This window comes from Embiotoca jacksoni, unplaced genomic scaffold, assembly GCF_022577435.1.
Source record: "Embiotoca jacksoni isolate LCO1_2020_lvr unplaced genomic scaffold, fEmbJac1.0.p SCAF_6, whole genome shotgun sequence".
Taxonomy (NCBI): domain Eukaryota; kingdom Metazoa; phylum Chordata; class Actinopteri; family Embiotocidae; genus Embiotoca; species Embiotoca jacksoni.
In genome coordinates, this window is record NW_027185414.1 from 2,183,386 (window position 1) to 2,208,400 (window position 25,015).

General features: G+C 41.9%; 1 protein-coding gene across 2 annotated transcripts in view; it reads left to right on the plus strand.

The window, feature by feature from the left end:
• The window catches only part of cdh8 (cadherin 8), a 94,627-nt gene that overhangs the window by 26,066 nt on the left and 43,546 nt on the right, over positions 1 to 25,015 (plus strand). For both annotated transcript variants that reach the window (XM_069173639.1, XM_069173641.1), the window contains exon 3: positions 10,948 to 11,242. In XM_069173639.1, the coding sequence (XP_069029740.1) occupies positions 10,948 to 11,242 (295 nt within the window). The remainder of the gene's footprint in view (positions 1 to 10,947; positions 11,243 to 25,015) is intronic.

Here is a 25,015-nt window from a genome sequence, read left to right on the forward strand (position 1 = left end):
TTGACATTACCGACGGGCGATTCCAGAAAAAGACACGGACCGAGAGCCGCAGAGGTGGAAGAGAGTGATAAAAAGGGAAAGAGAGGGAAAGGGAGCGATATGTGTGGAGACGTGAGCATTTCAGAGAGTCACTTTTGACTTTCTTACTTTTTGACTCACTGTCTTGCCTTTGTCTTCAGGATGATGGACTTAAACTCAGTGGGCTGCACACTTTCTTCCACCGGTCTCTCTTTGTGATCGGGCATCTTGATTTTTTATTTTCTTCTTTGTAGGCTGACGCAGAGAAACTACCTTTCTTTTGTCTCATAAAAAAGAAAGCGCTTTTAATTCAGTCGCTGGATCTTACAGCTTGAATACCCCCTAGACCTAACCTGTTTTCCCACTTTTTGTTAGGGAACCTTTTAACAGACAAAGATTGTTATTTTACCAGGACTGGTAGCTTTGTTATGTGATAGCAAGAAGTGCAAAGATGATGATAACTTGGAAATTAAATGAAGCTAACGAGGGAAATGGGTTACGAGAGGCAATTTCCATGCCCACTCCCCCTTCCCAAGCACCGAAGGGGAGAGTAAATGACTTTTACTTTAGTGTGAACATATTTGGCTGTACTTCATCTCAAGTGCAGAATTCCAGGAAATGCCCTGGCATGAATTCTCTTGGTTTTGTGCGATTAGAAAGGTCCAGTTGGAGGCAAATGTTGGCCCCCCTTTAGCCAAAAGATACGACAATGTGAGCGAGAGGGGATGTGTGGATGTGCGGCAGAGGGGAGGCTGGCCGACTTTTGTCTCTGAGTGATGTGGTAACGCACTCGGTGGTTGCTCCGCGTGGGGTGGAGGAAGCGATAAAATGAACGTGTCATCGCTGTTCACCACGTAAGACATCAGAGATGACTGTCTCCTTTCTCTTGTCTACTTTCTCACTGCTCCTTGTTTCTTTGTCCTCCCTCTCTCCCTCCCCTGCCCACTCTCTCTCTATGAAACATGTATAGTGGCATCATGACACACAGAAGGAGTGCTTGTGCTTGTAGCTGTCGTCCACTCCAAGGTGATCTGACATCTTAAAGCGATGCTCTGTGCAATTGCACATTCACTCAGACAAGCGTGTTGACGTTGCTGCCGAGCCAAAGGACCCCACCAACCTCCCCCCTACCCCACCCCCCCCTCTCCCCTCCCTCTCCCTTACCAGTCTGAAGCTGGCTGCCAAGTGCTTCCGCGAAGAGGATGGCTTAATTGTTTCTGCCACAGCCATGCCTCTTCTTCATTTTTCTCTCTTTCCTTCGTAATCCCAGGGATGGGAAAATGGAGCTGTTATTTGCATGTCTAATGATACTCAATATCATAGGCCTCTCAAAGGAGAAGGCACAGATGATTATTAATACATCCAATGAAGCCCTCGTTTATACTGCCTTTTGTTCTTAGGTCTGAACAAATACTGCTTTCCAATACCTCTATTCCAGAGAGAGATGTGTTGGCTTTGAATATGGCAAAAAAAAAGACGGCCGATAAGTGCAAAGCCTTTGTCTCTCTTTGTAAGTTTGATTGCTGGCATACATTCTTGATGCACAAAAGAGATACTCAGTCGAAAATAATATTGCTTAGATATTGATTGTACTGGAGATGAGATCAGTACTTTTACTCTTCTGTGTTTTACACATACAGGTCATTAATTTTTTTTATTTTTTTTTGAGGGGGGGGTATAAAACCAAAAACCTGTTCTCACCTGGTGGAGGAGACTGCAGCATTTAAAGATTTGACTGATCACCTGCATTCATGGTACGTTAACACTTGAGAAAATAATGTTATAGCCTGCAGTGCAGGTTTAACAAACAGCCCACGGTAGAGGTTTGCTATAAGACAAACAAAAGTGCTTAGCCAGAGCTGTCAGAGCCCATTAGTCAAGCCTCCATACCGAAAACGTATTGTATACGGTACCTGCAGGACTTTTTAACTCCAGCAATGCATGCTTTCCAGCAGTGGCAGCTGGCATTGAAACTGACTAATTTGCAAGACTTCTCAGGTTGAGAACAATGACTCTGACAGCTCGAACAGGCACTGTGAAGCACATCTGCATTTTTCTGCCCCAAAAAAGTGCTCCGACTCTGCGTGCCTTCCAATTATGGAAATTTGAGTGTCTCTCTCTCTCTCTCTCTCTCTCTCTCTATATATATATATATATATATATATATATATATATACATATATATATATATATAATAAATCTTGAAACATGCAGATTGGAGTGTAAGGAAAATCTGAATCAATTATTATTGCGCACTGCAGATTTATGCACTCATTTTATTTACATTTTTAATAACATTATATATTTTCTTAACTCTTTACAGATTCACAATAGAGTAATGTAACCTAAAATCTCACTGTGGAACGGGCTTTGTTCTCAATCTCCATCAAGACCAGTATTTATTTTTAGAATGCATTATTTGTGCTTTTAGGGTGTGTTGAGGTTTTCTTTACACCCTCCTCTTGACTTAAAAAAATCCAACACCCTTCCCACACCATGTTCAAATAATGAAATGTGTTAACAACTTTATACAACTTTTTAAAGTATGTCCCCTAATCTAAACCTTAAGATCATAGTTGAACTTTAGTATGCACCATCATAGACCTTCATAACACAGAGACAGTGTTCATAAATAGTTCATAAAGTGCACCTTTATGAACCATGGAGCAACTGAATTAAACTCTTTTTGTAATATAATTCTATAGGAAACCTAAAGTTTGGGTTTATAGAAGCTGGGATTCTGCTTTCCTGCTTTCCTGTGCTAAACACGAGCTCCAACACCTCCACCATGAAACTCAGCAGGTGGCGTGTGTTGTTTGTGACATGTAACAAGATCACAGGATCGCATGTTTGACAGATGAGTTTGTGATCCTCATCCGCATCAACACTCATTTACTCGCTTGTTAAACTACAAGCAAAAAAAACAACAACAAGAAACCAAGAAAAAAGACTGCGAAAGAATGGGGGTGGAGTGGAGGGGAGGGAGGGTGAGGGGGGAAGCAAAATGTTGAAATATGAATTACAAACCCGAGCAGCACCATCTGGACCGAGAAAACACATCATAGTGGAGAGCCGGCACATTGAATTAGACTTGCTACGGGATCCATCTGCACCTCGTGAAATCAATCTCATTCCTTGATTTGATTAGGTCAGCCGCACAGAAGAAAGAGAAAACTGTTGTGCTCCTTGATTAAGCTTGTTTTGTTTAGCGCCCCTCCACATCCACCCACCTTCGGCATGCTGTGTATACCGATGAGTTCGGGGCCCACAGGTAGGGTAATGATAGTAGTCGAGGTTAATGCTAAAAAATCTCCCTCTATTTAACACGCAGCATGCGCACCGCAGCCCCCGTTACCCGAGCTCATTTACACTTTTTCACGGCTCTGTCTCTTTATTGTTCACAATATTTCTTTTGTTTTGTTTTTTTAATGTTTGTTTTGCTAAATCACAGACTTGAGACCTAATTCTGGCTGCACAGCTCGTCAGAGGACACATGTGGAGATGCCACGAATTGGACAAATACATTACATTAGAAGTCTTTTTGTTTTTTACATTTACTTTTGTTTTCTGGTGTTGAGGGTTGCATCAAGCTGATTGTTTGTTACTCTCTCCTTCTAACAACAGGGTTTAATGAACAGGTGGTAAAATATCTGTCCTGAAGATTGCTCCTATACAACAGGTCATTCTCGAAGTGAGAGCCGATATAGCTGACTGGGTGGGTGCGTTAATGCAGAATTGTTTTTATTTTCCCGTTTTCCACTCTCTCTCTGCGCTGACACGTCACCTCCGATGATTAAAACGCATCCTCCCATGTATCCACACCCACAAACAAAAGGCTTTTCATGGATGGCTGAATTTAATTGTGTTGCCCTCTTGTACTAAAGGTAGTTGCTTTGACTTTGACTTATTCACCAAAACCAATAAAGCGCACAGTTGCAATGAATGCAACATATGTGCCATTTCTCAAAGTGCAGGGATGGACACGGAACACATTAGCTCTGATTGACCTTGGTACAGGTTGCACACAAATCCAGTACAAATTGTCTCTTTTTTTTTTTGTCCCATTAATTCATGGTTGTCCGAGGGGGAAAAAAAAAAAAAAGAAATAAAGAAAACGGGTGATAGCTTGCCAATGATTAGTTATCTGTCCAGTAAAAGGAAAATACAAAAACAAAGGTGTGTGTGTGTGTGTGTGTGTGTGTGTGTGTGTGTGTGTGTGTGTGTGTGTGTGTGTGTGTGTGTGTGTGTGTGTGTGTGTTGTAAAAGGTAGCCTCTGTACTGATTGTAATTACTGTACCTTTTCTGAGAGGAGATGGCTTCAATTACAAACCATCAACTTTGCCTGTGTGTGGGTCATGACACCATCTCTTTCACATTGTCTCAATAAACCGAGAGTGTCTGCAGTAATACTAAATGAACAGGGAAACATGTAAGGCACTCTTTCCTCTTTTTGACCTCCGTGAATACTGTGTTTGACCTCTTAGAGAAGCAATATTGATTATTGTTCTATTGCCACAGATGCTCACAAATCCCTGTGGCTTTAATCCCGTTAAGGCCAGTGCAAGAGAACAACAATACCCCTAAAAAAAACCTTAAACATAAGGAAAGTAATGTGAAACAAATGATCTATAGTTGTTCACTACAGACTTAAAAATGTATGAAACTTATAGCAATTAAGTAACACCTTTGAGTTTTGCCTCATTTCTGGAATGAAATATTGTGGAGCTGACAATGTATCAGGCTTTAATATTTCCATTTGAAACTTTTCATTTCCAATGTGCCAGCACCACGGCTGTTCACTATATGGTTTCCTCCAATAAAGTATGTTGCAGTTCACACCAGAAGGGAACTTTTCTGTCCAATTTGATAAACCGCTATGTGCTATGAGACAGACTGGAGGGAAAATGTTCCCAAGAATAGCTAAGTGTATCATATATCATGCATCGCGCCATCTGTTCCGTACATTCAAAATGTTATTGCAATATTTAGAATTACAGATTATTCATGTAGGTGTAATTAACAGAGTCGAAATCCAACAAATGGGAGGAAGCTACAATTAATTCCCAGACATGTTTGAGGAGAATCTATCTGGAGTAACTATTTAGGCTTCAGCTGCCTGAGGGTGTACAGATGGAAAAAAAGGAAAAGCTCTAATTTTATCAGTTTTAGCAATGAGTCACCCCCTATTGATCTCTCATTGCAATATGAGGCCCTGTTAAGTGAAGCCTTTGGATGTTTTCTATTAGACTGCATTGACCACATGAGGAGAACTGGGCCATAATAACTGACTGCACTGAATAGAAAAAGGTCAACATCTGGTTGCTACAAAATGCGCTATGTAAACTAGTCCACACAGCGCATTGGCCTTGGGGTTCCCATACATTTTACATAACAACATGCACTCTACTCCATATTTAATGCCTAACATGACATTTTCCACCAGTATGATTGCCTGGTCTGTTCGTGCAATCTCAAACGAGCCCACACCAGGATGGAACTAAACATGGCATTTAGAGTCAACACACTGATGCATTATACAGCACCTTTTAATGCCGCTCTCTGCCTTTGCCAGTTCGCCACATTAAAATGTGCTCAAATGCTGTATATTATTATAATTATCAATGGTGGAAGATGACTAAGTACTACTGTACAATTTACTGGTATGAGATACTGTACTACTTTCTGCTTCCTTATACCTCTAGTCCTTTACATTTATTTTGGAAATATAGTGCTTTTTGGACGTATTTTCAGTTTACAAGAGTACAAGATTTTAGAATACAATGGATTGTTCAAACATCTTCTTCTCAGATGGTTTCATTTGAACAACTGTGCAATGCCAAAAAAAAAAAGATCCAATATTTACAAAAATAACTGAATACAAAAAAAAATGTATTGAAATATTTTTTTTAGTAGTAAGTGAATATAATGCAGACAACTATTATTGTACTTAAGCATAATTCGTAAAAATGTAGTTTTGTAGAAATCAGAATTATTTTGGAGGGGCCTGACCCGTGCTTTGGAAACCAGAGGACTAAACTACCTGACTGTCTACAGTATACACCGACATCAGGACAGCGGAAACTCTGTACGTCTTCATCCGCAAACTAAAAACACACCTCTTCTGACTTTACCTTGAACAGTAGAACTTTAGTAGCACTTAAAATGGCACTTGCTTGTAGCACTTTGTAGTTTGGCTTTCTTGAAGAAATTGTATTTTCTTGATTCTTGTTGTTCTGGGTTTTGTACTCTCATGGTTGAAATGCACTTATTGTAAGTCGCTTTGGATAAAAGCGTCAGCTAAATGAAATATAATGTAATGTAATCTGGGTACTTCCTCCACCACTGATAGTAAACACAGTTCTGGATAGAATTCTGCAACAGAAGCCATCTCTGACCCTTACCAATGACTAACAGAGGTAGAATTCGGGAAAAGCAGTCGGACGCTCTGTGTACAGTCTGTTCCAGCAGACAGTAGCTGACAAGCTGCATCACAGTGACAGCATCTCCTCCCTCTCGCTCCTCGCTTCAGTCCCCCTCTCCTTCTACAGTCCTGCTGGTACATACATGGGAGGAGCACACGTCCTATCTCCCATTTTGCCCCGACAAGGAGCAAAATCATTAGTTTCCTCTATAGGGCTACACTTAAGGACGAGGAACCCCGGCCCAAGGCGGGGGCAGCGGTGGTGGTGGGAGAGAGGGGGGAGGGGGGGGTATGTGGGAGTAGAATCTGTAGAATCCTCCTCATTAGGACACAGTGATTGTTCAAGTGATTGTCGTAAAAGCTCATCTTCAACAGGGACTGACATATTTCCTCCTCCGCTGACAGGACAAGCAGTGCCATGCAGCCCCTGATTGGGAGTTGTGGTCGGCAAATAAAGGTGTGCACATGTGTGTGTGTCTGTGTGTGTGTGTCTGCGCTGGCTGAGAGCCCTGCAAAACACTGCCATAGGGGAATTTCTTCAGTCAACCAAGGCTTTCTTCATCAGTCTGAACTGCAGCTTCTAAACACACATTATGGATGTCTGTCTTTTTCCACAGTGAGAGTACAGCAGCCACGGCAACAGCTGTAATAACTTTCCCAGCCTGAATACACACGCTGTACCCTCTGACAGCATTATTTCTTATTTGTGGCAGAGTCTGTTTACATCCAAACAATAATGCAATCGCTGCTTACTTTGGTTACAAGTAGAATGAAACCACACACGACAGCTGTCGAACATTTCAGCACGATTCGAGATGTTGAAAGGTTTTGACTTTGTAGCCAGGTGAGACAGACTGCCCGCTAACGTCTCTTCTAATATTGTTACCAGTCAAATGTAGAATCAACACGGGCACTACTGCAGTCTGTGTGATGTAGGATTTACTGTACTGGTGTTTTGTGACTCCAGTGTGCATTGTAGCACATAATCATCAGGACCACAGCACGTTGTTACCCATTATCAGCTTGTTTCCTGAATGCCACAGTCAACGTCACTGATTGTTGGTCGTGTTTTAGTTGCCCAGGCAACTCAGTTAATGACAGAGACCTGTCAGTAATTGCACTCTTTGATGACCATTTGTGCACTCCAGAGCCAAGGCTGTCTACGAAGTGGGCGACCAGGACATTCGGAGGACACATTAGTGTTGGGAACTGTAACTGCTTACAGCCAGCTCACCTCAACTTGCGGGGACTTTATAATTAAAGTGGCAGCTTCTGGAAATATGAAAACTGAACGTGTGAGTTTTCTTTTTCAAAAGAAAGAACACATTGTGCCTTTTCTGTAAAAGAGAGGATTTACTTATCCACGTATTTTTTCTTAGTTGGCAGCTATAGTGTAGCATTGAGACGCCGATACAATGATGTAACCTAATTATAAAGTCAAACTGTTCACAAGCAGACAAATCAAACCTCTAAATCAGACGATCCTCACACTCTTCTGCTATGATCTGTACTAGGTTTAAAGGACCAGTGTGTACCAATATTCATACTTCTGCTTTTGTTCGTGTAAAATAATCCAAAACTAAGAATCCTTGTGTTTCTGTTATCTTAGAATGACCCTTTCATATCTATGTCTATCTATATTATGTATAGGTTCTCCTACAGGCTTGGAAGAGGGGGTTGAAGTGAAGGGTATTCAGTTGGTTGTTGTCTGCAACCCCTATACTAGATTATATTAAACCCTACACACTGCTCCTTTAAGAGCTGTACCTTCAAGCGGGATTTGATCGATACTTCGACAGGCAATCGTGGTATAATTCATGAACGTGTGATATGTAATCACGAAGCATTGAAGTCAGGGGCATTTTCAACGTTTTATTCTTGAATGAGGGTCATTGTGTTGGACTTTGCACCCAAACTTTCCAGAGATACGGCACTCTAAAATGGCCGTCTGGTTCGCGAGTAGGTGATTGTTGTATCTGTGCTCAGTATATGACTCCCCCTTTGATTTTGTATTTTGTATTAACGCATAGTGTGTGTAAAATATTCACGAAAAACCTACTTCATTAGTATGGCTTTAATTGAAAATGTTTAATCCCTTTTATTTTGTATTGTCATTTATCCATTTAATTACTCTCACTTTTATTATTTTGATAAAAACAGTCTTCACTGTTTATTTGCACTAATATGTATACAATGTGTTTTAAAGTATGATTTATTAATTGATTGATTAATAGAGGGTGAAACAGTCTAACAGAGGCCCTATATCGTCATAGCTCTATCAATTTAATATACTAATTCATACAAATAAATGTATATTTGTAGAGCTTCGATATTCTAACCTCAAGTGTTAGCTTCTTAAGGGACATTTGACTGCATCCTACATGACAGATCAGGAGGAAGACCATGAGATACAGTCAAAAGCTCTGAAAAAGTATGAGTGTTTCCAAAAGCAGGACTCAGTCTACATGCTCAACAAATATTCAAATAATAGTAACACTCTAATACGAAAGTACAAATGCACCAACCTGGTACAGGCATCTGTCTTGACCTTGGCAAGAGAAGGTGACACCATTATCCGTTCACTTACTCACTTGTTCTGGATGAGGATGAGGACTTTATTCCACAGTCCTCATCAGCAGATTGCGTTTTCTCTTGTGCCTTGGAACTGTAAATGTACAAACTTCCCACAACTCTCAGCACATCTACAACTTTTCAGCCATGATTGACTTAAACGTTGGGATTAACAGCTCATTTCTAGTGGCAGGTTTTGGTGTGAACAGACAGATTTCTACGAGACTTAAGCATTACGGTGCATACATTAGTACATGGGTGACCTGACTTGACATTGCTGGTGCCAAGTGAAGAAGTAATGTGTCAGTTCTCAGCACACCAGGATTAAATCCTCGATGCTTGGCTAAAAATATGCATGATATATGAATCAAGCAAAACTTATATGCAAGCTAAAGTAGACCATTTGCCCCCCTTTGCGGGCAGCACAGACATGCGGTCATATGTACCGAGCTGCAGGCATTACACTACAGAAGTCACACGTGGGATAAAAAAAATTAATAAGATGACAGATCGTCATTAATTTGAGCTCATTTAAAGAGTTTCTCAGCGTGCAGGATGTTGCGAGGCATTTGTGTTAATGAGCTACATCATTCATGTGAAATGATGGCACAATTAGGAAAACAAAAGTGCAAGGTGTGACAATTTAAGCGAATGTGCTTTGTCAGTGTCTGCAAACAACACCTCGGAGACAGTATATGCATAAAAGTCAGCGTATGAAAACATTGCGGGGGGTTCTGGATGTCGGGTTTTTTCACCAAAGATTTCTATGTAGCTATTCTGCACCTTAACCGCACTCCCACAGGAATCACTGCTGAAACACTGCGGCAGGAAATGAAATTAAAGCTGCTGAATACAGATGTTTTGATGCATGCTTGTGTGCTCGTTTGTGTGTGTTTTTGAGAGGCATGTATGTTTATGAAAATACAAACTGAAAAGGCTGCCAGCCGTGCCCCAGCGACACTGAACGTTGTTGAATTTGTAAATGTTGCCTCTCTCCTCCCCTCTGAAAGTCACTCACCTCGGGGATCAAGAGGCTTATATGAAAGGTGACTTACAGTAGAGGAAGCGCTCTGCCTGTTTATGTGAATAAAAAGCAAAGTTCTTTGCCTCCGTCATGTCAAAACCTCGGCGTTTCTCTTTCTCTCTGACCTCTTTCTTTCCACTCCATTGTATCTCCCGCCCTTCCAATTTACCTTTTTAACATGAAAGAGCAGAAGGATTTGCTCGTTCCTCTATCCGCAGATGTTTGAACAGCCTTATGTGGCATTGTCAGACTCATTAGTTATACTCAGCCCGTGTGGCGAGTGGGATCCAACCACTCAGCCTTGCACGTAATGCAGCTTTAGTGAACTAATGAAACTGTAATTACAAAAATAATGAGGAACACGCAGTATTGTCCAGTAACTTTGGGGCTAGTTATTTGTGAGCATGAATCATCGTGTGCAGTTTCCTCTTTAATTTTTTATGGATTTTTCTATTCTTGCCGTGTTATAGAATGCACATTCAAAGCACATTCAGTTTCTTCATTCTGTGAATTTCTGACTACAGGGAGCAATAGACCCCACAACTTGTGTTTGTATGATGTATTTGTGATGTATAACGAGGAACAATGTAGGCTAAGGTCCATTTCCTGTGCTACTTATAAAGTTATTGTCCCCAGCGGGCCTCATTTAGCAAAGTGTAGGCTATGTAGAGCCACGTTTAGTATCTGTGCTATACTAGTTTCCACAAAGCACAGGAACAACAGCAGCAAATTATGGACATACTGTACACTTATCTGCATTTACATGATGAGAACTTCTCGAATCTGCTGAGCACATCAAGTTGCATTCATTAAAACACCCCGTCTGTGTTTACACAGTGGATCAAACCGAGGACTCTGCTGCACCTTTTTTTTTTGTTTTAACTGCATCTCTTGTTTTTTCTTGTGATTGCAGCTACACACAGACTTGGATGTGGGCGGCAAGAACATCAAGTACGTCCTGGCGGGTGAAGGGGCCGGCACCATCTTCGCCATTAACGAGTTAACAGGTGACATCCACGCCATGAAGAGGCTGGACCGCGAGGAGAAGGCCGAGTACACGCTAACAGCCCAGGTCGTTAATGCCGATACGGACGAGCCTTTGGAGCCGCCGTCCGAGTTCATCATCAAAGTCCAGGACATAAACGACAATCCACCGCAGTTTATCGAAGGCCCGTATCGTGCGTCTGTTCCAGAAATGTCTGCTGTTGGTAAGTCACCATAGACAGACCTCATTTCTGCTCTCTGCCTCACACAGCAGCCTAATCAGTGTGTGAGATTTCTGAGACGGCTGATCTCTAATGGGCTATTGCATGAAAATAATGAGTGAATAAGAACAAGAGGAAATGAGTATGCCTATTTACATGCTTGCCTGCTATGAGTATTTTTTTGGCAAATGAAAATACAAGAATGATAAATCAAATCAAATCACTAAGACTTCACTCAGCGCTCAGCGCTGCAAATGAACAACGGGCGTCCGTGTCAGCGTACGCTTAATGGTAGACTGTCTACAAATAGCCCACTCCCAAACAACTAACAATATACAAAACACCAGCCAGACAATATTGCATTGTAAAAGTATAAACAACTCACCACATCAGTAAAGAATTGAATGTTACACTAAACTTCCACACACAATCCTGCAGAAGCTGAAAAAGCACCACCGGCACATTTCAGACATGCTGCAGCAGCATCAGCAGCTGGAGATGCAGCACTCACCCTTCTGGCATGCATAAAAAAAAAAAAAATGCTATTCTCCACTTTGTATAGGTCAGGGGCCACACTGTCTTATGATGTAAACCATTTGGGAATATGTGGAATTTGTACTGCATTTATTTAAAAAAATTCTGTGCGCAGTCAGTTTTGTGGTGTAAGCCGGTCATCACTGCATAAATATTTATGGGGAGATTACAGAGTGTAATATTTGATAGATGACAAAAACTGCAGAGAGGGAAGTGGGAGTGGGATCCACTGTGGATTACCTTGTGTTGTATTGTATCAGAGGCATTTGGAATTGGTTGTCTGACTTCTTTTTCCCTTTTCTTACACAACAGTGTTAGTGTAACAGACCTCACTGAAGAAGAGTCTGTACATGGAGGCTTTTTAATTCCTGGTTTACACTCAAACTAGAAGTTAAGCTTGACACCACTAACTGATGCTGATTCCCATGTCATCCTTCAAGCCTGCCAAAAAGTTGTACAAAAGCCACTGAAAACACTTTCCTTTGCACTGTATGCTAATATATTCATACATTCTCATTCGAATTCCATTCATGCAGTTAAATTACCACCGCGTGATGATAATGTATATCTCATCTGGGATTCGTGGAGGCCTCTAAGTGGATTGTTACACTGTGTTTTTTTCTTCGGGGGAGCCTCACCACTGACCCTAGAGCAGCAGGAGTCTTGTAGAAAAATGTTTCCATCAGTAGCAGGATGGAGATCAGAGTGTGTTTGTATGCCGTTTTGACATTGGAGGAGTTCAACGAGGGTGCTGGGGTCTTTTGTTGGGCGGTATGCGCTTGTTCTTGTGTTTCCTCATCGAGTTTCCGCTTGTTACCTGTCACGAAGCTGACATAACATGCTAGGGCAGATGGGGTTAGGTATGTAATGGAATCTGTTTGGTAAATCCCATCTGTAGGATGCGGCCTTTATGTCGGTTTCTTCGAGGCATCGCTGATTTAGCGTCAGCTTCTCGTGACGATTGTGGCTGATTCTTATTAGCTGCTGCGGCGGTGGCGAAGGAGCCAAAAGGAACAAAACACAATGCAAACGTATCCATGTAAACACAGAATAACAGTGAAGTCTTCTTGTCTGAACTCTGTTACTTGATCCCCGCTGCCTACTTCTTTGGATCTCAGTTGAAATGTACTGCTCTCCAAGGGTTTTATCACTGCAATGCAGGGACAACCATCGTGATGGGGTACAGAGCAAAGTGGTAGTTGACAGCACTCTGTGATTTGCCAGTGGGAATAATGCATAAGAAATGGAAATCGGCATCTCTTTGTTGATTGTTGTTCCCTTTTGTCACTACTGATTAATTAAACATTCACGAACGCTCAGTTGTTTCTCATGAAAGGCTTTTTCTTCCAGCAACCAGTTTTCCTCTTGTTAAGTTTTCATGTGCTGCGGCATTATGGGAAGAATTAGACACTCTGGACAAACAAACAATAAGTCATTCATCTTTCTCGCCTCGTATTCATAAATCACTGGCTTTCTTTACGGCGGTGTTTCATCTTCATGACGCTGAAATGAGACTTTGCGAAGGACTCAGTGGATTACAGGAAGTGCGTTGAGCAGTGGATAACTAATAAAGTCTACAGGAAAGAGAGCAGAAAATAAACAGATGACGGTTTGCTGCATATGAGCAAATCTCCGCAGCGACATGAGGCACATGCTAAAAGATGCAGCATTACGTCTGGTATTGGGTTCAGACAATGCTGAGCGTGCTGATGTATTTCTGCTTGGCGTGGACCCACCTCCGTCGAATAATCAAAACTCTAATCCAGACTGTAACAGCCTGCTTCTCCTGACGATGTTATCCACTTACGGAGCTTGTCAGTTCCACTCCAGACTTCATCAATGTCTTAGCAGCTCCTCGCTTATCAACTGTGTATCCACACGGTATCAGAGAGACCAGGGACAAATATCAGCACCCACCTTTTATCTGTCAAGGACTGTAGCTAGATAGAAAAACCCCCTCATTGAATGTCACCATCCCCCATAGGAAGCGGTCCCAACAGTCGGATGAGATATGTGACATGGGCCGCCGAGGTCGCCATGTTTCCTGTGTGCGGAGTAGCATAGAGGTTAATGGGAAACGAAGGAGAAAGACCTTTTGTTCTTCCTTTAAAAGGGCCGGTCGGATAAGACGTGTGGGTTTCTGTGACTTTTCTCTGACTTTCATTTCCTGAATGGCTGAGAATAGAGGTGACTACCATTTTAATTGTTTGGAGAGAGGATTGTCTCCCTAACTACAATTGCAACAATGAGGAAGTGAAGAGCAAAGGTGTTCGCTTTATTGGAGGAGAAATGTCCAGTCAGAAGAGAGTTTGATGTCATCGTGGAAGTTGCCACAGTTAAGTATTTTTGTGACTGCATCGTTTATGAGTAGGTGTTTCTATTTGGCGCTGTTGTGAAAGGGTGAAAGGCATCTCCAATGCTGCGTTCCAAATGGTGTACTTACGTACTAACCCTCAATCATTTGAGTTCATAAGTGCGTTCACATTGTCAAGTACAGAAGCATGCAGTGCACCACAAGTACCAAAATGATGCACTCAAAACGGTCCGAAAAATAAGTGTCAAACGTTGGACACTTTCCACCCTAAACGGTCGCCAGCTTGGCTCCGTAGAGGAAGTGGCGGGGCCACCGACGTAAGACATTTTCACATTTAAGTGTCTGACAAGGCTGCCCCTGTTGCAGAACACCAAAGAAAACAGTTTCTTTTTCATTTATTAAGTGTGTTAAACAGGGCAGGTTAAACATGTTTATTTCTGAAGAAAATATACTTTGGCGGGTGATCTTTCAAAATGCTAAGGTAATTTCCGGTCAGAGCAGAAAGGCAATGTGCAATTTGAAACAACACCAACATGTAAGAGCACTATTTTGTTTGTGTACCATTTGGAAAACAGCTCAAACACACAGCCATTAACAGATGTTTTTGGCCATCTGAGGGAATCAGAACAAGAAACCATAATTCCAGTTTATACAGTATAAACGTGGTGTATTGTGGCTCTACGGTTCTAACTTCTCTTTCCGCCTCCATTTGAGAGATTTAGTGAAACGAGGCATTGCATAAAACAGCGTGTGTCGGGGCAAAAAGTGTTCCTGGCAGCTTTTCTAAAACCGGATTTTTACACGAGTCATTGTGAAAGTTTGGTTTTGAGTCTAAAAGTAAACGCAAAAAAATTGTCACCTGGAACAGCCCTTCTGCTATCTGCATTTGGGATCTCCATCTGGGACAAATTGGCGGCTGACCTAATCACCTTGCATCTGATTACATCATCATGACGATACACTGGACCAGTCTGGCATCAACAGGTCCCACTCTTTGCAGCAAAAATATTTTTCTCATCAGTTGGCAGCAGAGCAGTGAGCTCAAAAACACGACCAATTTCCCGAGGTGCGTTATCTTTCAGGGCGGTCCTGTTGTTTTTCTGCCTCTGCCTCCGTCCTCTGTGCTGTCTTCCATTTGATTTGGCTCCTTGTTTCTGTACTCCACATCAAATAAATATTGCCAGCCATCCTCCTCATAATGGTCCATGGGGTGATCTGCCATTGCATTTAGCTGCTGAGTTTCCAGAGTGAGCCTCTCACATGTGAATAAACCAGCATGTGCGGATGAATATGCAGGGTGATTAGGTCAGCGAGGAAGTCGCCCCAGATAGAGATCCCAAACGCTGGAAACAAAATGTCCGTTCCAGTCTGCTTATTTCTGTGATTATTTCCAGACAGACTCAAGTACAAACTTTTACACTGATTTATGTTAAACTTGTTTTTTTAATCTACAGGGAGTTCACGTTTTTTGCCTTGATGTACGCTGTTTGATACATCTCATATTAAGGATGCTATATATACACCTACTATTAGTTACCTGGATCTGCTGTGTATGACTGTGACGTGCTCCTGGGTAATTTGTGTTTGAGTTATTTAGAGAGGTTTTTTTTTTTTTTTACTCATTGTTTTGTATGTTTTTCCTACTGCAACATATGTGTTAGATATCTTTGTTTCTTTGTGTTTTATCAGTAGACTGTATTGTAAAATTGATGCGGCCTCCAGGTCTGAAAAGTGAATCTAGTGGAGAAGTGCCTTAATGTGCAATACCACTGAATGCCAATAGGGGCTGGCTCCAAACAAACTCTGGCTCCAATAGACTCCCATTAAAGAGTGTGAAATTCTCTCGTGAAATCCCAAGTCGACACATTTTTCCTTCACGAGTCATTATGATGTCATTAACTAAAATCAGTCCTTCTGATCACTGTTCTTTTTGTCCTTGTGGAAATAATTCCATAAGTATGGTCAGGGCCCTGAAAAAGAAAGATGGTGAACCAAGGCCCGACTCGAGGCTTTAAAACGAGAGTTTTACAGACCAATAGGGTTGTTGCCGGCTGTTTTTTATCTATCAGCTCGTATTTCCTTTTGTTGCAGTGTGGTATTCTATAATATGATGAGAAACCACAGTGTTAGCTTTTATTCTTGGTATATTGCTAAGAAAAACCCTTTCCCCATTGCACTTACTCATTTGATATTGTCAGTGTAAAGATATGAATCCATCCAGGTCTATTCATATACAATCATTTTTTTTTTTAGATAATCTGATTGATTTTGTTTTATCTGTTTCATAAACCCCAGGTTTGTGTGATATCCTCTGCCTCTAATCCTCAGGCAAATAAAAGAACACGATTCATTATCATATCATTTCATCAAATTCATATTTGATATACCTTTCCATGTCTCTACTATATTATCAGTTACATACGTAAAGCTGTTAGTTTTGTTTCAGTGTCACTTCAGTTAAAAGTAAGTTTGTTGCCTATTTGAGCCAGCCTGGCCATGACTGGAATTTTAATTATTTTGCTTGGATTGCACAGATCTCCCAGGATTAGTCCATCCTGTTTTCCTGTTAATGGGGTCTTCAACTTTAAGGCCAGTACAAGCTGACAAATTCCCCCGTATGTCTGTCGACCATATGCTGGAATTATGAGGCTCCGCCACCCGTCTGCAGTTAACAAGGGGGTTGTGATGTTGCTGGAAATTACAAAGTCTGCTTGAAGTAACGCTTCAGGTAATTAGGAGGAGGTCGCTAGACCCTCCTCCCTGTGCTGAGGGGGGGTGCGAATGACAATAATTGCTACACTGCGAGACAAACTTGCTGAAAGTTGTTTTGTCAGATGGAACTCATGCGAAAGATGCCCCAGGAGTGTTGGGCTGCGAGGATGCTTCATTATCAGGGCGATTAATAAACGGGCGCGCAGACAGATGGCCCGTCTTCTCTTTGCATGGGCCGTGCTCTCTAAAACCCTGGCAAAATGAGTACCTGTATGGAAGCACAGATCCTCGCCAAATGTGTCAGGAGCTGCCAAATTGGAGCGTAGACATAAAATTGAAGTGACATTAATAGATTACCTGGAGTTGATTTGCATTTTCAGAGTTATTATGGGCGCGGGTAACAGGACTAACAGACACAGGCCTTAATGATGTTTCTGATTACGCTCTCATCACCAACGGCAGCTGCGAAAATAAGTAAAAGCTTGTCATCCCGGATTTGGACGATAAATGAACAATCGTGATCAAGGGGAGACGTATGGAAATGAGCAAGATGTAGACCTTTATCAGAGCCGGTCGTCTTATGCTCTCAACGTGGAGCAGAAAGTGCAGCGCGATCACAGATGATTTATATGTAATACGCTGATTGTCAAATACTGTGTCCATCTGAATCTTCGTATGCATTTCTATCTATCTATCTATCTATCTATCTATCTATCTATCTATCTATCTATCTATCTATCTATCTATGCTTTTTGTTTCTTCTCATGCTTTTTTCAGCGTATTGCAGTCAGTCTGCCGGATCGATAGAAGGAAAGCCGAGATATTTTCAGACCATTTCATGCTCCACTTGGGCCAGATGTTCTATAAAAATCCCCGTCCTTGATATACCAAAAAATATGATTGTTCTATGCTGATCTCGCAGTAAATCTTGAACATACTGTATCTTAGTCTTAGAAAGTGGGAGTCTGAATGAATTAAAAGCAGCTTAACTTGAATAAAACCTAGCAGTATTTCAGGGTCACAGCAACCCACATAAGTAAAAGAAGCACATTTATAGTGCATCTTTTATCTGGCATTTCTCTGTTGAGCTCGGAGCTCAGAGCTAAAAGAGAGTGTCTGGTGTTTGTGTCTCTCTCTTCTCTGATCCTAGACTTTGGTCTGCAGCTTGGCAGATGGGCTGAGTGGCAGGGGGCCCCTGGCCCTTTAACATAGTGGGCAGCTGGGCTAGAGCTGGGCCAGTGCTGGGCCAGGGCACATCTGACGAGCAGGCTCCTGGGCTGGGCAGGGACGCGGTAGACCGGGGCTGTGATGATGGTGGTGGGTGGCTCACAGGCTGAGCTTGGGTGAGAGGGGGTCAGAGCAGTGAACCTGGCCAAGCCTCGGACTCTCTCCGGCCTGTCTAACTGCCAGGAAGCGTGCATGCCAGCCTGCCCTTCTCTGTGGCCGTGCTAAATGGGGATAGGACAGGCCTCGGAGGCAGAAAAGATTTAACTGACATGCTGGAGTTCCTCTGTAAATAACCTGCTACTCCTATCTATCTCACCTCATTTGGCAAGAGCATCTGCACTTGAGCATCTGTGCGTATGTGCACGATTCTGTGTGTGTGTGTGTGTGTGTGTGCGTGTGTGTGTGTGTGTGTGTGTGTGTGTGTGTGTGTGTGTGTGTGTGTGTGCGTGTGTGTGTGTGTGTGTGTGTGTGTGAGTGTGTGTGTGTGTGTGTGTGAGTGTGAGTGAGTGTGTGAGTGCATTTGTAGGCTTTTCTGGGATACTTGTCACCTGCCATTTGCCCAGTTAGTCCCCTTTTCTTTGTGCTTTGTGAGACTGCTCTCACCACCATCCCTATCCAGCTAATTGTAAACTCAGCATCTCTTTGTTTCACACTGGGACATTTTAAAATCTATAAAAGAAAAAAAAAGGTAAAGTCAGATATTTCCTCAGCTAACACATATGGTGTTCTGCAGTTGAAAAAAAAAACAAACAAAAAAAAACAAGAAACTAAACAAAACGTACACACAGGCGCAGTCACAGATGCTCGATATCACATACAAATGTGTATTACTAATTCATCAAATGTTATTTATTATCTAATGTACCTCTGAATTATGCATGTAACACCATCAGTCATCTGGTCCAGATACAGTAATAGGAGCCCTTTAGAGCCCCCTGGGGCATTATTGTCTTCTTGAGATTTCAGGCAGGCATGCAGGCATGCACACACTTCACACGCGTACGCTTGTCTACCTCATGCATGCATGCAGATGCACACATGCACAAGTGCACTAAGACACATATAGCCTCTCTGTTTTGACATAAAGCCACAGTGCAGACGTGAAGACGCTGCTGTTCAGGTGTAATTTGTCCCTTCTCCCCTGTGTAGCCTGCAGAGACGCACTCCTCTCTCGCTCTCTCTCTCATGCACAGACTTTTTTTTTTTTTCTCCTTCGCTGTACTTCACCCTCCCTCGCGCTCCCTCCCTTTTGCTCACCATCACTCTCCTTTGCTAAGCTAATGCTCTCTCTCACTCTTCCCTTGAGGCTAGAGGGAGAACAAAAAAGTAGCTGGCTTCTAGGTAATGAAGCCCTTCAATGTGATCTGCATAAGATTGCCTCCCTTGCTGGCCGAGCTGCCTTGCCCCAATGAATAGCAAAAGACTCTCAATGAGACGAAGGACAAAAAGCTGCCTTCTCCTTAGCCACAGTTTCATCTCTCAAACAAAGTCGCCTTCTTTTTTTTTTTTTTTTTTTGCTGTGACCATGACGTAGAAAGAGAAGAAACATGAAAAGGACAGAGATAAATAACAAACAAAGTTCATGAAAGGAAAGGTAAACGAGAGAGAGTGTATGTGTTTATTCATACGTGCGCATGTGTGTGTGCCTGTTTTTGTAATGAGGAGCAGGATGCGAATATTCAAGGCTGCCACAAATGCCACCCTCTGTGTTGTCGCACTGAGTGGATGTGATTAAATGAATTTCATGCAACATGGTCAGCAGCAGTACAACGGGACATGAGGAAATCAAAGGTTAAAAATGAAATTTGTTTGGCTGAATGCAGTTTTTTAATATTCATAAGGCTGCGTTGTTAGAATTAATACATGAAAAAAAGCTTTTTGTCACACACACCGAGCTTGTCACGTCCCCAGCTTTCTGTCCTGTTCAATTAAGCTGCAATGATTGTAATGAAAGTTTGCGCAGCTTTGAAGTGCATGTAAAACTCATCTTTCGCTGTCATGCTGTCACACACTGCTGATCATTCTATCAAGGTCAGTTAATCAATCTGAGAGTGAAAACAAGGACACGGAAGCCTCACTTCAGCAGTGCTGCAGGGGAGGAGAGTGGCTGATTCAGTTCAGCGTGTCATCTCCAGATACTGTAATGCCTTCTAATGACCACTGGTGGGCAGAGGGGCAGACTGCGCGAAATGTACGTGAATGGATGAATGGATGAATATTTGTAGTATGGTATTGCACGTACATGTGCTTCTACAAGCAAACAATTCCCCAGTTTCATTCTCTCAGTGGTAATTATGTGTGGCTTTTCAAGTTTAGCTCATTTTGCCCAACCAACAGTTCAAAATGATATTTAAAAATGTTACCTGGTTTTCTAAAAAAAATAATCATATCCAGCATTGTTTGCAATTTTCTAACATTTTATTAAACCGAATGACTCATAGTTTAAGGTATTATTTGAGAGTATACACAGCTGATGGACCAATAATTAAATTAAATGGTAGTTGCAGCCTCAGTTGTGACCATCGATTTTTTTAATCTGGTCAAAATGGGTGTACCAGCCTCGGTTATGTACTGGTCTTGAATTTGAATTGGCATTGTTCTGATCAGTCATTTACAGCAGTATTAGAAACAGCTTGTGTTCAGCGAAAGACCAATTCATCCTTGGAATGGAACGTTTATTACGAGGAGCACTTCTTATTAAAGACTACTGCAGCCACGTAGCACTGCATTGCCATGAAGTTTGGGAATTTAAAGTGGGAGATTAAAAAAAATATGAAAATCAATAGGGAGGCTGAGACGTGCTAATCTTTGCTTAAACGAAAAAACATACCTTGGATCCCTACAATTCCCACAATGCAACTCAACACAGTCTTTGGTTACACCAATAGATTCTAGCTTTACAAAACTCCGGTGACACAGTAGATGTTATGCCCCTGTTTTCACCAGTACGTTGTGAACATTATAACTAACAACATTATGGTTTAGTATTTTATTTAAATAGCCTTAATTCTTCACCTCCAGCTGTCAGAAATCACATCCTGTGTGTGGATGAGCCACAGACTTCTGAAATCAGCCTCTGGTTAGCTACCCTCATGCAGAGTTGGAGGAAAGAATGGGGACGAGTGTCCGGGGGTACTTGTTGGAGCATGATGCCTCCATCAGTCTTTAATTCAACTTGAAATGATTTGACCTATTTTATGTAACTATTTGTGTTTGTTTGTGTACTGTAAAGCATTTTTCACATGTTTGTTTGTTTGTTATAAAGCAACACACGTGTACCACAAAGTACGCTGTGGCATAATCTTGAAAATGTTTGTTCTTTATACAATATTCAACCATTTGTGGCCACAAACATTGAACCGTTTTGTCCCCGTGGCCATGGCAGCATGTAGGATATCCACATTTAACTCTTTACTGCATGTTAATATGTAATATAATAGAAATGGCACATATTATGATTACTGCTTCACTGCCATGAAGAGTGGACTTTTCAACATGTAGATATATATTATAAAAATAGAAGAGAGATGAATAGAACGTGGCGTTAAGCCCCGCAGTATTCCTTTCAAATGTACACCCAAAAAACACCTCAAAATGTATTCAGTTACAGCTGCTAACTGTAAGGCCAAAATGAACAAGCTTGGACTCTATGGATAAGAGGCACTCGGCAGAATTTTGAAATACAATAAGTCCCTCCATCCTCATCATCAGGTCAGAGTGGAATTTGAAAAACACCAGCCAAAAAATGTCATTTTTTGTCAGCCTAAAAAAAACCCAGTAAATTGGAGAGTAAATAACAGTTAGAGTTTATTGCTTAAAGGTTCAACTTCTGAGAAAAAACCTGTCCCGATGTAAACCCAAGTTATCACAGATGACGGAGAAAGGTCATTTGACAATGGAATTGGCATTTCCCAGCATGTCTTCTTTCTTGGTAACTTTTGAGAATAAAGCAATCAAACTAAAAGGCTCTAAGTGATGGGTGGAATTAATAGTCTAATCATCTTTAATAAAACATGTAGTTTTGGAAAAATTCCAATATCGAAAAATAAAGATACATAAAAAGGCAATGACTTAAAACCATAAGTGTTATACACAGGGTGGAAAGAGGGTGTATATATTATAATGCAAGGCATAGCACTTTTGTAGTTGAATTGCTTTTGTAGGTCATTTCATAATTATACATTCTTGCACAGACCCTGAGAATGTCTCAGCCTGGTTACACTATACCTGCTGTTCTTTTGATGGCATCTTCACTGAATGTGCTACGTTTAGTAACCTTTGAAACACTGCGCTGGCTGGGTTTTTATAACAGATCAGGTCCGGTCTGGTACACGCACCTCCAGGGTGGGAAGGGTTAAGTGACTGATTTGGCTCAGCAAGGGTTAACTCAACAGGCGTAGTCGACAAAAGCAGAACTCATGTGTCATACGTGCATGTGAGATGTATGAAGTTTGCAGTGAACGCCAGCAGCTGCCTTCATTAGGCCGGGTTCATATCACGTCTTACTAGTGTAGCTCAGCTGAAACAGTCATTGTCTCACTCAGTCAGTCTTACACTTGCTCACTAATTGCCTACCGGCCTCCTGTTCTACAGAGAACACTGAGCTGGGACCAGTCGCTGCACTTTCTCTCTGCTATAATGTACAATGGATTCGTCTTTACAATGCTAGATAACTTGTTAATGTTGTTTTTGATGTTCCTTAATTATTCATGCATTGTTGATTTGTGTTTATTTATACACAGCTCTGTAATTTAGCATTAGTCGTTTACTTCTGGGGGAATTCATTTCAGATATTTTATGGACATGCATTTTCTGTTGGTGAATTTGAACTTCCATTTCAAAGGTTTGTGGAAGTCATCTAACTTTGCTGTCTGTGTGTGTGTGTGTGTGTGTGTGTGTGTGTGTGTGTGTGTGTGTGTGTGTGTGTGTGTGTGTGTGTGTGTGTGTGTGTGTGTGTGTGTGTGTCCTTATCAGCTGCGCTACATATCAGCCAGAAGTGACAAGGGACTGTTTGAAGTCATGCTGGTGAGTGGGAGGTCCTCTCTGCATCAGCGCTATAGCAGGCAAAGTGAGGAGGGCTCTAGTTCGCACCTCCGACTTGGCAAATGCTTACTCATATCTGCTAAGATGCCAGGAAGCTTTCTCATATGCATCCTTCAGTACACAGCCGTGGCTCACCTATTAATTATTCACGAAGCAAGTTGTGGATATTTAATGTCGTGTTGTTGGGCCTTTCTCTTGCTCTGCATTCATCCCTCTTTGCTCCTTTGCGTTTATTTCCTGCTGGATCTAGTATTGTGTGCGTCACTCCCACTTACACTGGCTTTTTTTCAAAAATAGCAGGAACTTTTGCTCTCTGGCACTGCGGCCAAAAGTGTGTGTGTGTGTGTGTGTGTGTGTGTGTGTGTGTGTGTGTGTGTGTGTGTGTGTGTGTGTGTGTGTGTGTGTGTGTGTGTGTGTGTGAAAGTTGGAGTCTGTGCACTCATGTCATGCTTCAGGTGATTTTACAGTGTTGAGCAGCATGAACAGGATCCTCGTACTCCCATCCCTCCATGTCTGCATTATTAATTGTCTGAGGTACCAACCATAGCTATTTGGACCCTGCAGGCACCCTGCACTCAGTGCCTAAAATTAAAAGCAGCAATTGCCTCCCAATGAAAGCCATAATAACACTCTTTAAAGTTGCATTTTGCTCCTACAAAAGAGCATAGACTTAATTCAACTACAAGAGAAATAAAGCAAAGAAGGCATAACGAGAGACAAAACAGGGGCTTAACAAATATCTTTATTAGCTGTTATTGTGTGTTGTTTTATGTTTGTGTGTGTGTGTGTGTGTGTGTGTGTGTGTGTGTGTGTGTGTGTGTGTGTGTGTGTGTGTGTGTGTGTGTGTGTGTGTGTGTGTGTGTGTGTGTGAGTGAGTACATCTCAAAGTGGCTCCAGCCAAGATTCATGTGGCACAGTGTAGCTGGTAGTGGAGAGGGATCGGTCAATGCAACATAGATGGGGGTGGAACACATTCATCAAGGTGGCAGAGATTTGAGACTGGAGAGGCCCATCCAATCACCGGCAGAGAATAAAGGGGAGAGGCATAAAAAGTCTGTACAGCAAGGTCATTTGAAAAAGAAGCTGATAAGACGAAAGGATCAAATCTCCAGTGCGGACAAGGCCCTCCTCTTGATGTCTGTCCCCATTAACTAAAGCCCTCGCCTGGCTCGTACAGTCGCTGCCACGCCTCAGCTGTCTGATACAATGAAGGCTAAGTTAAAAAAAAAGAAAAAAAAAAAAAAAAGAAGAAGGAAGACTCGTCTGCCATGTTTTTACTGCTTTCATTTTGTCATCAAAATGTATGAATCCAGTTGCAGTTTTTTTTATATTTTTTATTATTTCCTCCTCAGGAATGACTTAAAATGTTGTGTTTTTATTGTGTTTTATTGCGCATCGGTACTACATTGCGGTCTTGTTACCGTGTGTTTTACCCTCCTGTCTTGCTGTCGTGCAGGCGGCTGATTTGTAGCATCACTCAGCCCTTCTTGTGCGCTGGCTGTTTGCGTATTGGAGCATTGGCGGCTGTATTGCTCTCAACGCTGCAGTATGGATTTAGTCAGTTTGTGGTTTTACCACAGTCACAGTCTGGCATCCACACACACACACACACACACACACACACACACACACACACACACACACACACACACACACACTCACACTCACACACACACACACACACACACACACACACACACACAGTCAATCCTACAGCAGGTTTGCTATGTCACACTGGGGGCTGCTGTGTAATTGGGTGAATCTGCTCTCCAGCACGCTACAGAGATAGCCCTTTAAAATTTCACTTCACTTCTGGGAGTGTAAACAAACCTTGGGATTACTAGGGGCGTAAATCCACATTCCTGCATTTCTGTCGCTCACCTGTTCTGTCATTTTCACCTTTTTTTTTTTTGTTTGCCTCCTTCTGAGAGTTTATGAGTGTGTTA